At 42.5% G+C, this 12,558-nt stretch overlaps 1 protein-coding gene across 2 annotated transcripts; it reads right to left on the bottom strand.

The window, feature by feature from the left end:
• Positions 1-6,301: 6,301 nt before the first annotated feature.
• On the bottom strand, positions 6,302-12,489 carry LOC139564407 (antigen peptide transporter 1-like). Of its 2 annotated transcripts, XM_071383907.1 has the most exons (12): positions 12,141-12,488; positions 11,420-11,749; positions 10,984-11,291; positions 10,664-10,794; positions 9,653-9,858; positions 9,148-9,345; positions 8,738-8,866; positions 8,303-8,491; positions 8,042-8,215; positions 7,719-7,878; positions 7,350-7,486; positions 6,302-7,117 (listed from the first exon to the last, which is right to left on the bottom strand). In XM_071383907.1, exons 2-12 carry the CDS (start codon positions 11,726-11,728, stop codon positions 6,890-6,892), a joined length of 2,169 nt encoding a protein of 722 aa, XP_071240008.1. In that variant the 5' UTR covers positions 11,729-11,749; positions 12,141-12,488; the 3' UTR covers positions 6,302-6,889. The 2 variants fall into 2 exon arrangements, with proteins under 2 accessions (XP_071240008.1, XP_071240009.1); XM_071383908.1 differs by lacking the exon at positions 8,303-8,491 and having other exon boundaries at positions 12,141-12,489.
• Positions 12,490-12,558: the final 69 nt, after the last annotated feature.

Genomic DNA, 12,558 nt, shown 5'->3' with positions numbered 1-12,558 from the left:
ATGGGTCATTTATAACAAAACCTTTCGATTTTTGCCAATCGTTTTAATGACTGTTTCACTAGTAAAGTGGAAAAACTCAAGTGAAATTAAAATATTGACCAGTGAACCATCATATTTTTGAATAAAATATATAATAATGAAAGAGAAGGATGGCTGTTTTGAATTTGATCAAGTTAGTGTGGGAGAGGTGGGAAACTATTATTATCCATCAATAATGATGTGGGGCGGCAGGTAGCCTTGTGGTTAGAGCGTTGGACTAGTAACCGAAAGGTTGCAAGATTGAATCCCTGAGCTGACAAGGTAAAAATCTGTTCTGCCCCTGAACAAGGTATTTAACCCGCTGTTAGTAGGCCGTCATTGAAAATAAGAATTTGTTCTTAACTGACTTGCCTGGTAAAATAAAAGAATAGTGATAAGTCAACCGGTAAAGAAACCCTTGATGGGAAACTATTGAGAATGGTAGCAGACTGTATTGCCACCCCTATTTTCTATATCTTTAGCCAAAGCCTAAAGTAGTGTGTCCACAGGCGTAGAAGGAAGCTAAAGTAATTCCACTGCCTACAAATAGCTCTAACAGCCACCCAATCAGTTTTACTGCCCGCTTTTAGTAAACTGATGGAGAGAATTTGACCAAATACAATGCTATTTTTCAGAGAACAAGTTAACTACTGACTTTCAGCATGCATATAGAGAAGGGAACTCAACTTGTACTGCACTGTCTCAGATGACAGATGATTGCTTAAAATAAATGGATAATAAGATAGTTGGAGCTGTATTGTTAGATTTCAGTGCAGCCTTTGATGTTATTGACCATAAATAGTTATTGACTAAACTAATTTGCTTTGGCTTTACATCACCTGCCAGCACATGGTTCGAGAGTTATTTATTCAATAGAACCCAGAGAGTGTTCTTCAATGGAAGCTTCTCTAGCATCAGATATGCACAGTACGGTGTCCCTTAAGGCAGTTCCCTTGGGCCGTTACTCTTCTCTATTTAAAAAATTTGCCACTGGTCTTCCACATGTATGTCTGTTATAAAACGATGTTCTGTGTTTTTGACACAAAAATCAACTGTACTAGTTGTTCAGACTCTGGTCTAGTCCCATCTTGATTAGTGTTTGGTAATATGGTCAAGTGCAGCAAAGAAAGACCTAACAAAGCCACAGCTGGCTCAAAACAGAGCAGCACGCCAATTCCAGATTGTCTGCATAGTCAAATAACATTCAGCTCAGACACCCATACATACCTCACAACACATTCCAACAACATGACACCAACAAATTCACGACAATGCACAGTGTTATACAGAGCCAGGATTGCATGGAACTCCCTTCCATTCTCCAATTACTCAAGCTAACAGCAAAATTACCTTTAACCCTTCATGGTTTTGTTATTCACCCAATGTTCGCAGGTCTGATGGACCCACAACATTATTGGGTTTTTAAAACAATCCAGCCATAATAATTTACGTAAAAATACTTAATATTTAAAGGTTGACATTTCAATTACAAGCAATATAGACAGCATACATGGTTAATATTTGCCATTTACCTCTGCTAGATCACATTTATCAATAAAAGCACTATTCGTTTAAAAAGATTATGACCAGACATGTGTGGAATAAATCATGTTTATCTTGAACAAATATAAATGAAACAAGATTTTCATCACTATTGATGTTTATTGCTTTGAACTGAACAAATTGGAAGGACAAATTTTACATACAGTATTTTATGGAAATGATAAATGAGCCTCATTGAACACAAATGAAGGCCGGTCTACACACCACATGAGGGACAGAGTTTTACTGTGTGTGTGTTGCAAATGTATTTCTTGAACTTGATGCATGTGTACTGTGTCTTCCTGTCCTTGGGTCCACTCACATCACAGCGCTTCTTGTTGCTACCAGCTGCAATCTAGAATGAGGAAAACACTTAGTTCAGGAATGTTACTAACATCTCACTCACATATATAGTTACAGCAGGCCAAGGTAGGAGAGTCAGACACACACACATGCAACAACATCACTCACACTTACTTCCGGTATTGGAGTTGTTGGTTCAGTGGGTCGGGCGGATGGGGCACCAGCATCCTCCTCCTGAATCCTCATCACGATGGCTGCAGAAGCTGGGGTCCTTGGGATATGTTGCCTTCTCTGGATTTGAGGTCTTACCAATGCCTTGCCCAGCTCCTTGAGAAAGAGCCGTCTCCTCTGGAGCTTCCCTCTGTTCCAATCTGGGTTCAACGCCATCCAGATGACAAACGCGTTGTACGCCAAGATGTTGAAGAATATCACAAGTTGTCAGCGTAGGGTTCTTTTTTTGCAGTTGTAGCCAGTCACTAGCTTGTATAAATTGTCCACCCCTTCTTTTGTGCCATTGTAATCCATTATGACTTCTGTTTTTTGATGTTTCTGGCCACAGATTCTCACATCCCTATGCAGAGTACTCATGTGGCATGAAGGACACTAGGGACGTGTTGGCCGTGAACACAAACTTAGGCTTGTTCCGTGTATTCAACAGCTGAGGTGGGAGCTCTGGCTTGTTTTTTTTTGTACTGTTCCTACCATCGTCAGCTTCCTCTTGAGGACCTCCTGTCCCAGCTTGTGCAAAGTAAAAAAGTTATCGCATGTGATGTTGTGGCTACGGAGTCCCTTTGTCATGTCCAGGACAACTCACATCCCTTGGTTCTTCTCAGGGGCTCCTCCATCTGGCTTCCCCGTATGCAAGTTTGATGAAGCAGCATCACAAGCAGCCCAGATCTTTATTCCATATTTGCGGGTTTAGACGGTATGTATTGTCTGAAGGGCATAAGCTGCTCATCAACAGTAACGTTGGGCCCAGGGTTGTAAAACACGGGAAGGTGGTCCACCCACTTGTCCCACACTGACCTGATTGCAGCTAGCTTGTCTGTCTGCCGCTGAGCTGGTCTGGTGTCTCAGTTACACTAACTAGCCTCTCTCTACAAAAATCATTTCTAAGGCCCTCTGAGCAAAGATTTTTTTTGACATACTGATTGATTGTAGTAAGGAGCCACACACACAAAGCTATTTATTTGTTGTGTCCCTCCCCAATTTGCACCTGGCTGGTGTAGAGTGTGGGAAAATACAGAATGTTTTACAATGTATCGAAATAATGTATCGTAATAACATTGTGCAGGTTCACACACTACAAAGGGTAAATTGTGTGAGAAAAGCGGGAGACAGGCAGACAGGCAGGGAGACAGACAGGTTCTTGGTGCTATGTTGAAACAGCAGGCCCAGGGAGGAGAAAGACAGAGTGAAGGCACACAGCAAACCTTTTTGTTTCATTTTTACTTGTTTTCACCAACACACTTTTCCACACTTACGCTCGGGTCCAGTGGACCTGAACACCACACAATGTAATATAAATGTGTAGAGGGGTGCACAGTGTGCACTCAATGAAAATGTGTTATTTTACATGTTCATCACAGAAAATGAGCCAAGGCCATTGAGTCTCAGGTTGAAAAAATAATGAATTGTATCATTTATTTTAGTAAACATTGAAAATAGGTCCCACAGACCCAAACACCACACAAGGGTTAAAAATAGATTAAACAACATGTCATGGATCAGCGGGGACTTTGAGGGGACAAGCACATGCAGACAAACATTATTTGTTTTACTTGTATTGTTTATATTATTATTATTTTATTGTTATATATCGTTGGGTTAAAAATGTGTGTGACTGTCTATCAATGTACCAGTGTTTTGTACTTGTCATGTTTTGTGTTTTTTTGGACGAGAATAGATAGTTGCTGCCTCAGCAAAAGCTAATGGGGAAACAAATTAAACAAATACTGTTGCTATGGTGTTACGACAGTTGAGCTGTGGTGGACCCACTACCAAATATATTTATATCTAAACCAAGACAGTTCATCTGTGTCGTTTACAGTGTGAGCAAATGAAACAAGCAATGTGGGTAAAGCCAAGCATGAGCTAGCGAGATCCTATTGGCACGTTGTAACATCTATTTGCATATTTCCATGAAAAACGCCTATGTGAAGTGTGTGTGTGCACAAAGTCAATTCGACCGTGCACTCCTAAACAATGGCATATTTTAAACCTTTCGCAAAGCGTCAGGTCTATAAAACTTAGTGCACTGTGTTCGTAACATTCTAGTTTTGGGAACAGCAAAAATTATTGACATCAGATGTTTCATCAATGAGAAAATGTGCAGAATGTCAGCCCAATTTCACCTAGTTCCATCCTTACCTAGTTCCATCCTGAAAAACAGCTTCGATCTCAAGGCAATCAGACTGTTAAACAGCCATCACTAACACAGAGGCTGCTGCCTACATACAAACTTGAAATCATTGGCCACTTTAATAAATGGATCACAAGTCACTTAACACCCCGGCCGTCCTACAACTAATATACACAGGCAGTTAGGAAAGCAAAGGCTAGCTTTTTCAAACAGAAATTTGCATCCTGTAGCACAAACTCCAAAAAGTTCTGGGACACTGTAAAGTTCATTGAGAATAAGAGCACCTCCTCCCAGCTGCCCACTGCACTGAGGCTAGGAAACACCACCGATAAATCCACGATAATTGAGAATTTCAAAAAGCATTTTTCTACGGCTGGCCATGCCTTCCACCTGGCTATCCCTACCCCGGTCAACAGCCCTGCACCCCCCACAGCAACTTGCCCAAGCCTCCCCCCATTTCTCCTTCACCCAAATCCAGATAGCTGATGTTTTGGAAGAGTTGCAAAGTCTGGACCTCTACAAATCAACTGGGCTAGACAATCTGAACCCTCTCTTTCTAAAATTATCCGCAGAAATTGTTGCAACCCCTATAACTAGCCTGTTCAACCTCTCTTTCGTATCGTCTGAGATTCCCAAAGATTGGAAAGCTGCCGCGGTCATGCTCCTCTTCAAAGGGGGAGACACTCTAGACCCAAACTGTTACAGACCTATATCTATCCTACCCTGCCTTTCTAAGGTCTTCGAAAGCCAAGTTAACAAATTATAATAATAATAATGCCACTTTAATAATGTTTACATATCTTGCATTACTCATCTCATATGTATATGTAACAGTATAACTTTAGACCGGCCCCTCGCCCTGACACGGGCGCGAACCAGGGACCCTCTGCACACATCAACAACAGTCACCCACGAAGCATCGTTACCCATCGCTCCACAAAAGCCGCGGCCCTTGCAGAGCAAGGGGAAACCCTACTTCAAGGTCTCAGAGCAAGTGACGTAATCGATTGAAAGGCTATTAGCGCGCACCACCGCTAACTAACTAGCTAGCCATTTCACATCCGTTACACTCAACCCCCTTCAACCTCCTCCTTTTCCGCAGCAACCAGTGATCCGGGTCAACAGCATCGATGTAACAGTATAACTTTAGACCGTCCCCTCGCCCCGACACGGGCGCAAACCAGGGACCCTCTGTACACATCAACAACAGTCACCCACGAAGCGTCGTTCCCCATCGCTCCACAAAAGCCACGGCCCTTGCAGAGCAAGGGGAACCACTACTTCAGGGTCTCAAAGCGAGTGACGTAACCGATTGAAACGCTATTAGCGCGGACAACCGCTAACTAGCTAGCCATTTCACATCCGTTACATATATACTGTATTTTATACCATCTAGTGCATCTTGCCTATGCTGCTCTGTCATTGCTCATCCATATATTTATATGTATATATTCTTATTCCATTCCTTTACTTAGATTTGTGTGTATTAGGTAGTTGTTGTGGAATTGTTAGATTACATGTTAGTTATTGCTGCATTGTCGTAAACTAGAAGCACAAGCATTTTGCTACACTCGCAATAACATCTGCTAACCATGTGTATGTCCACGACTGGACTTCCTCTCAACAACATATTTGGTGGTGAGAAAACGTTCTAAATGGATGCTTACAGCCCCTGTGACGTGTGTGGTTACCCCTTGTCTGTGCTGGTTACCCCTTGTCTGTGCTGGTTACCCCTTGTCTGTGCTGCTACTGCTGCAGTATCTGGCTGCTCCAGCAGTGTGTACGTTTGTGGACCTAAAACTATGCTATTGCAACTGTTATGAAACTGCCTGTGTTAAGCATCGTATTGCCGTCATTGGAAATACCCTCTAAACACTAACAGTATTGCTGGAGGTCAATGTATGCGATTCGGCTTGGCCTTTGGCATCATTATCTAGGCCTGTAGCAAAGGAAAGAATAAGTGAAAGCATGACATTAGGCATTTCCCACAATAATACAGATCAACTGCAAAACATACACATCATGCTGTTATTATGTAACCATTCCCCCACATTCAGATACGAAATGAAGAAATTATTTCAGAGAGCAGAATGTTTATTGTCATTAACACAGAACAGGAAAAGGCTCCTGTATTGTACAGCCTTGAAGACAATGTACACAGAAAACAAAACATTCTTTGGGATCCCTATTTATATCTGTCGTTCTGCCCCTGAACAAGGCAGTTAACCCACTGTTCCTAGGCCGTCATTGAAAATAAGAATTTGTTCTTAACTGACTTGCCTAGTTAAATAAAGGTAAAATAAAAAGGCAGAACACAAATGTGGGAGAACAATTTAACAAAAATAAATGTAAAAATAAATACAAAAGGCATTTGGGGCATAAAGAATACTTAAGATACACTATAGTGCAAATATAAAGTTGAACATAGAAATGTGCTCTTTGTATGAAACCTCTTATATTACAGGACTATTCTTGTAATCAGTACCTCAAAATCAGGGGGGAATATGATTATTTAACAAATGTTTGATGCTATGATCTCACGAGTATTGCTAAGCATATGCGATGTAGTAGAACTAGTAGGTAATAATGTTGAAAATGTGAGCTGGTGGCAGAAGTGGGATTTCAGTTTACATTGAGGAGTGTCATGGGATTGGAGCCTCTGTTTTAGTTGTTTAGCTCCTCCCCTTCTTTACGCTGGAAGCCAGTGTTCTGCTTGTTCACCAGGTCAGCATAGGTTCCACCTTTCTCCAGCAGCGCAACATGGCTCCCCTCCTCTAGCACCTTTCCCTCCTCGAGAACGACAATGTGATTGGCCTTCGCCACAGTGCTCAGCTTATGAGCAATCAGCAGCACTGAGCAGGGGATTGAATTGTTGAGCAGAGCTTGGTGGACCTAAAGACATGGAGAGAAACATGATGAGTATGTTTGAATTAAAGCCACTGAACTGTCAGAGATTAGCTGAGATTAAAATACACTGTAAATCAATATTTAATGTTAGGGAAGGAAACAGCCTCCATTGGGTTATATTGTGAGTAAATTATCAACAGCAACTGATTATCCCCCCCAAAAAATAGATCTGTCAGTCTGTTGTAGTGAAAGATAACAAGATTCAGAGTTCTCCTACCAAATGCTCGCTCTCTGTGTCCAAGTTACTGGTGGCATCGTCCAGCACTAGAATCCGAGGCTGTCTGATCAGAGCTCTGGCGATGGCAATGCGTTGCTTCTGCCCTCCTGAAACCTGGCCTCCCTTCTCCCCGGCATCTGTGGAATAAAGAACAACAATTAAGTATGAACAGTAGAGCTGGATAACACACATCCACTACAATCATGTCATCAGTAGGTTAATGAAGGAAAAGCACTAACAGTTCAAAGTCAAAGCTATGCAGAGAAAAGTGTAACTTTCTATCAGTATGGACTAAACAAAGCCCCAAAGAAACAATATTACCAATCCTATCTGGATGAAGTCACTATGAATGAAGCTTTTGAGACATACCTGTATCATAGACATTGGGCAGGTCAGAGATGAACTTGTGGGCATTGGCCAGCTCAGCAGCCTGGTACATCTCCTCATCAGTGGCATCATCTCTGCCATATTTGATGTTCTCCTTGACAGAACGAGCAAACAACACCGGCTCCTGACTCACCACACTGATCTGAGAGAAATTATTCATTTAGATAATGCATTTAGTTGGTTAATAACTTCTCGGCAAACATTGTGATCATGTAATTTTCTTTAAAGGCTGGTAGCTAATTATGTTAGGCACTAATATAGCTTAGGGTAAGAGTAACATTGCTTCCATTGCTGTTCGTAATGACCTGGTCGTGTAGGTACTGGTTCTTGTAGCTGTTCAGTGGCTGTCCATCCAATAGGATCTCTCCTTCCTGGGGCAGGTAGAACCTCTCCAGCAGGCTCACACAGGTGCTTTTCCCTGCTCCAGAAGCCCCCACAAGGGCAGTGATCTGCCCAGGCCTCAGCTCCAGAGACAGGCCCTGAGAGAAATTGAGATTTAATGTATGTTATTTTAATTCATATCCAGTATATGTGTATACAGTATACTGTAAATATACTGTAGATACCTTGAGCACAGGTGTATCTTCCCTGGTAGGGTAGGTAAATATGACATTCTTGAACTGAACATGTCCCTCAAGTTTCTGTGGGGCAAGGGTGCCTTCTGGAGGAACATGGGGCTGTCGGTCCACATACTCAAATATCTTCTCAGAACCACCGATTGCCCTCATCACACTTGGGTAACACAACATCACGACCTGTCAGACAGGAGGTGTAAAAGCGGCACCAGTAAGTGACTGTCAAAATGTTGCTACTCAAAACTCTAGTTATGATTAAAATGTTGTGATAATGATGAATCATTTTGACCCCTATTTTGCTGTAGAACAACTTGGCAGTGCCGTGTTAGGGCGTGTACATTTAGGTCTGTTTGGATTTGGCAGTAGGGATCAAGCATAAGATGGCTGCGGGTAGATTGGATGGAGATTGTTCATCTATGGCCTTACCTCCACAGCAGAGGACAACTGGAGCTCATAGATCACAAAGGCCACCAGGTTCCCACTGCTGACGGTCCCCCCTGTCACCAGACTACCGCCATAGTACAGGATACTGACCTTCAGGAACAGGCTTGACATCTGAGAGGGAGACAGATGGGGTGACTATTGATTATGACTAGGGAACAGAGTGTTCCAGATCATGTAACCAGGAAAAACTCTGGGACCTACAGTAGTTATAGTCTATAACAATGGCCCAGAGCTTTCCCTAGTCAGTTCACATGGCCAGGAAAAACTCAGGGCCCTTATTACAGACAAATTCATGCACCCTCGTGAGTCAATGTGCAATCCAAGCTCTTCGGAACTGAATTTGATAAATTGCTCTCACACTGTGACCGTTTACAATTGAAGCTGAGACTCACGCTGTTGGTCCAGGTTGAGGCTGCGCAGGCTACTGCTTCCTCTTTATTCAGAGAGTAGGTCTTCTCCAGCCTCTTCCTGTAGCGCTCCGTCTCGCCCTCCTCGTTGGCGAAGCTGCGTACTGTCTTCATAGAGGAGAAGGTCTCCGTGGCAACGTCATTGGCCTGGGCTAGTGACTTTTGAACCTTCGCACCGAGCTCCTGGGACAAAAACAATATTCACAGTTACCTTCTGATTGGTCAGGTAACATTCTGTTCTGTCTGCTTTGTAGTGCTATTTTTGGTGACTGTAACTTGTAGAATCAAGATGTATGCAAACACGAAACATCACGGGAGTGTTCAGTAGTTCACAAAACTACCCCCACTATAGCCTGGTCCCAGATCTGTTTATGCTGTCTAGCCAACTCTTATTGACATTGTCACCCCATACATTTTGTCCAAAAGGCGCAAACAGATCTGGGACCAGGCTACTTCAACAATAGGTTAGAAAAGGTCTGATTTCCTGTACCTGGAACCACTTGCCGGATATCTTTGGTATGACCCAGATGATAGGAAGCCCCATAGCGGTGAAGAGTGACAGCTTCCAGGAGAGATTGAGCATGAAGATGAAGAGGAAAGTGACCCGCATGAAGTACCACATCAGCAGACTCAACTTCTTACTCAGAGACTCACTCATGTCGTTGATGTCCGTGGTGATGCGTGACACAAGGTCACCTAGAACAAAGGTCATAGGTTAAGTTAGCCCCTTGGAGGGGACGGCGTGCAAATATATATCACATATATATAGCATAAAGCATTAATATATATATACTTTGAAGAAATGAAAGATCTGCACAATACTCTTGACAGGATCACTCATGTTTATTAAGATACTCTCCTTTGCACGTCACTTTGGACATACAGTATGTGTTAATCAGTTAGCTTAATCAATTAGTAAACCAGCAACTGTATAAAAAAATATATTTAAGAAAGGTAAAGTACAGGTAACTGCCAAAATAAAGAAATCACTTTAGCAAATGAGGGATACATAGTATATTGAAAGCAGGTGCTTCCACCCAGGTGTGGTTCCTGAGTTAATTAAGCAATGAACATCCCACCACGCTTAGGGTCATGTATAAATATGTCCAGCTGCCCATTATTTTGGCTACCATGGCTAGAAGAAGAGATCTCAGTGACTTTGAAAGAGGGGTCTCAAAGCAGTATAGGGGGTTAATGGGTGTGTGTGTGTGTGTCTCAGTCACCAGATCTCAACCCAACTGAACAATTATGGGGGATTCTGGAGCGGCGCCTGAGACAGCGTTTTCCACCACCATCAACAAAACAAGAAATTATTCAATTTCTCATGGAAGAATGGTGTCAATCCCTCCAATAAAGCTTCAGACACTTGTAGAATCTATGTCAGGGAACATTGAAGCTATTCTGGCGGCTAGTGGTGGCCCAACGCCCTATTAAGACACTTTATGTTGGTATTTAATTTATTTAGGCAGTTACCTGTAGATTGCAATGAGATGTGACTCACCTGTCTGAGCTTTGTCAAAGAAAGCGATCTCCTGCTTCAGCACCGACTGGAAGACTAGGCCCTGGATGGAGGTATGGATGCGACTCATGGTGATGTTGTAGATGAGGTCACACACAAACTCACACACAGCACTGAATGGTAGAGATGGGAGAAGGAGAACAAATAAACACGTTACTACAGTATCATTACAATAAATGCCCGATGAAAGTGGTTAGGACACTTGAAACCTCAAAATTAAACCGGAATATCAAACACTGAGCATCAATTGGAAGGACTCAAGACTATCACATCACCAATTATTGATATATGCTGTACTATACCTCATGACTGTAATCAGAGACATGACCGTGATGGCGTAAGTGAAGGCTTCAGGCTCGTCTTCATTCATAATCCAGTCTGTCATTCGGCCGGTGTAGTGGGGAATAGCCATCTCACCAAGAGAAGAGATGACGACAAGACTCAGCACGGCTCCAAAGCGTATGATATAAGGCTTCATGTATCCCATCAGTTTCTCTAGAGAGGCCCCAGTCTTCTTCTGTGGTTCCTTGGTGGGCTTGGTAAGAAGAGAAGGGACGTAGCGTGTCCAGTACAACCATGCTACGACTGTTACGCAGTAGCCCTGAAGTAGCTGAAAAACATGTAATTTTAGTCTGTTTGGTTTATCAATTTTTAAAACAAAAAGGGTATATATATTAATATATAATAGGATATATATATATATTAACATAATTATAGCAATATAAACTTGTCACCCACCCCCTGCCAGGAGTGCCATCCCCATAGCTGCCCCAGGATGGACTGGGCACATGCCCAGAGAAGGCTGATGTAGATTGGGCAGTGGAAGCAGAGGACACCCATGCTCTGGAGCCCCTCGAAGCTGCTCATCCATAGGGGACTTCCAGGGAATGTGAAGGTGAGAAAGAGGTGGAGGCCGGCACGGAGCAGGCTTCCACCCCACAAGGTGATGAGGGGATGGGGGAGGAGGAGAGGGGAGAGTTGGGCCAAGCGGACTGTCTGCACCACACACACATCCATGCACAGGAAGAACAGCGGAGAGAAGTTCATTTTCGGTATTCCGAACAGGCTCTAGAACAGGAGGTTGGGAGAGATAGATAATGAGGTTGAGGAACATCAGGGTTATATTGAGGAGGACTAAGTGGGATACCATATGGAAAATGAAATGTTCACATAGATCTGTTTATAGCCTATTATGGAAAAAGTGGACATTTGGGAATTAGTTCACACAAAATCCCAATTAAACCCCTGGGACATAGATTATCTGAAAATATTGGAAGGTGTGACCATTTAATGAAAAATAGCTGGCTTCATTTTTACTTTCACTTTCAACTAGGTGAATTTCAGTCGTTTTAGGCTTCAGGATGGATAAGACGAATGGTATTAACACATTACAATGCATTATGTAATATATAATACAATATAACACGCAAATAATTTTTTGAAAAGATAGATTACTCACGTTTGCATGTGGGCTCTTACGAGTGAGGTTGCAATTTCTTCTGAATGTCAAGGAAACGATAGCCTATATCTATTAAGAATAGATCTAGCCTATATTCTATGTTACACCCTCATATCATACAAAGGGCCATCTTAGTATTAATTTAGTTATACTGCAGTCTGCGACTGGACTGGAGGACCCCACGTTCAAGTTGGTGATTGTGCTTCCTACCAAAACCCGAAAGTACATAACTGGAAAGTCTCTCATGAACGACCAGCCCCCTCTTGCCATGCCATACTGAGTTTGGCAAATGCCGATTTTAGATTAATTATACTATGCTATGCTTTATGTGAAACGAGTAGGTGATTACTGTGTACGGGCTTGATATATCTGAAAATGTTGTACAGTAAATGACTTACTGGCTGATTCACCTTTGAAT

The sequence above is a fragment of the Salvelinus alpinus genome, chromosome 35 (genome assembly GCF_045679555.1).
Source record: "Salvelinus alpinus chromosome 35, SLU_Salpinus.1, whole genome shotgun sequence".
In the NCBI taxonomy this organism is placed as follows: Eukaryota; Metazoa; Chordata; class Actinopteri; order Salmoniformes; family Salmonidae; genus Salvelinus; species Salvelinus alpinus.
The sequence above is the reverse complement of the archived record's forward strand: the minus strand, read 5'-3'. Positions and strand labels throughout refer to the sequence as shown.

Bases quoted from the DNA above. Each gene is read 5' to 3' on its own strand.
- LOC139564407 (XM_071383907.1), bottom strand. From the start codon at position 11,728: ATGAACTTCTCTCCGCTGTTCTTCCTGTGCATGGATGTGTGTGTGGTG. The intron at 8,492-8,737 runs GTAAGGCCATAG...CCTGTCTGACAG, and splicing joins AGTTGTCCTCTGCTGTGGAG to GTCGTGATGTTGTGTTACCC. The intron at 8,216-8,302 runs GTATCTACAGTA...AATTTCTCTCAG, and splicing joins AAGATACACCTGTGCTCAAG to GGCCTGTCTCTGGAGCTGAG.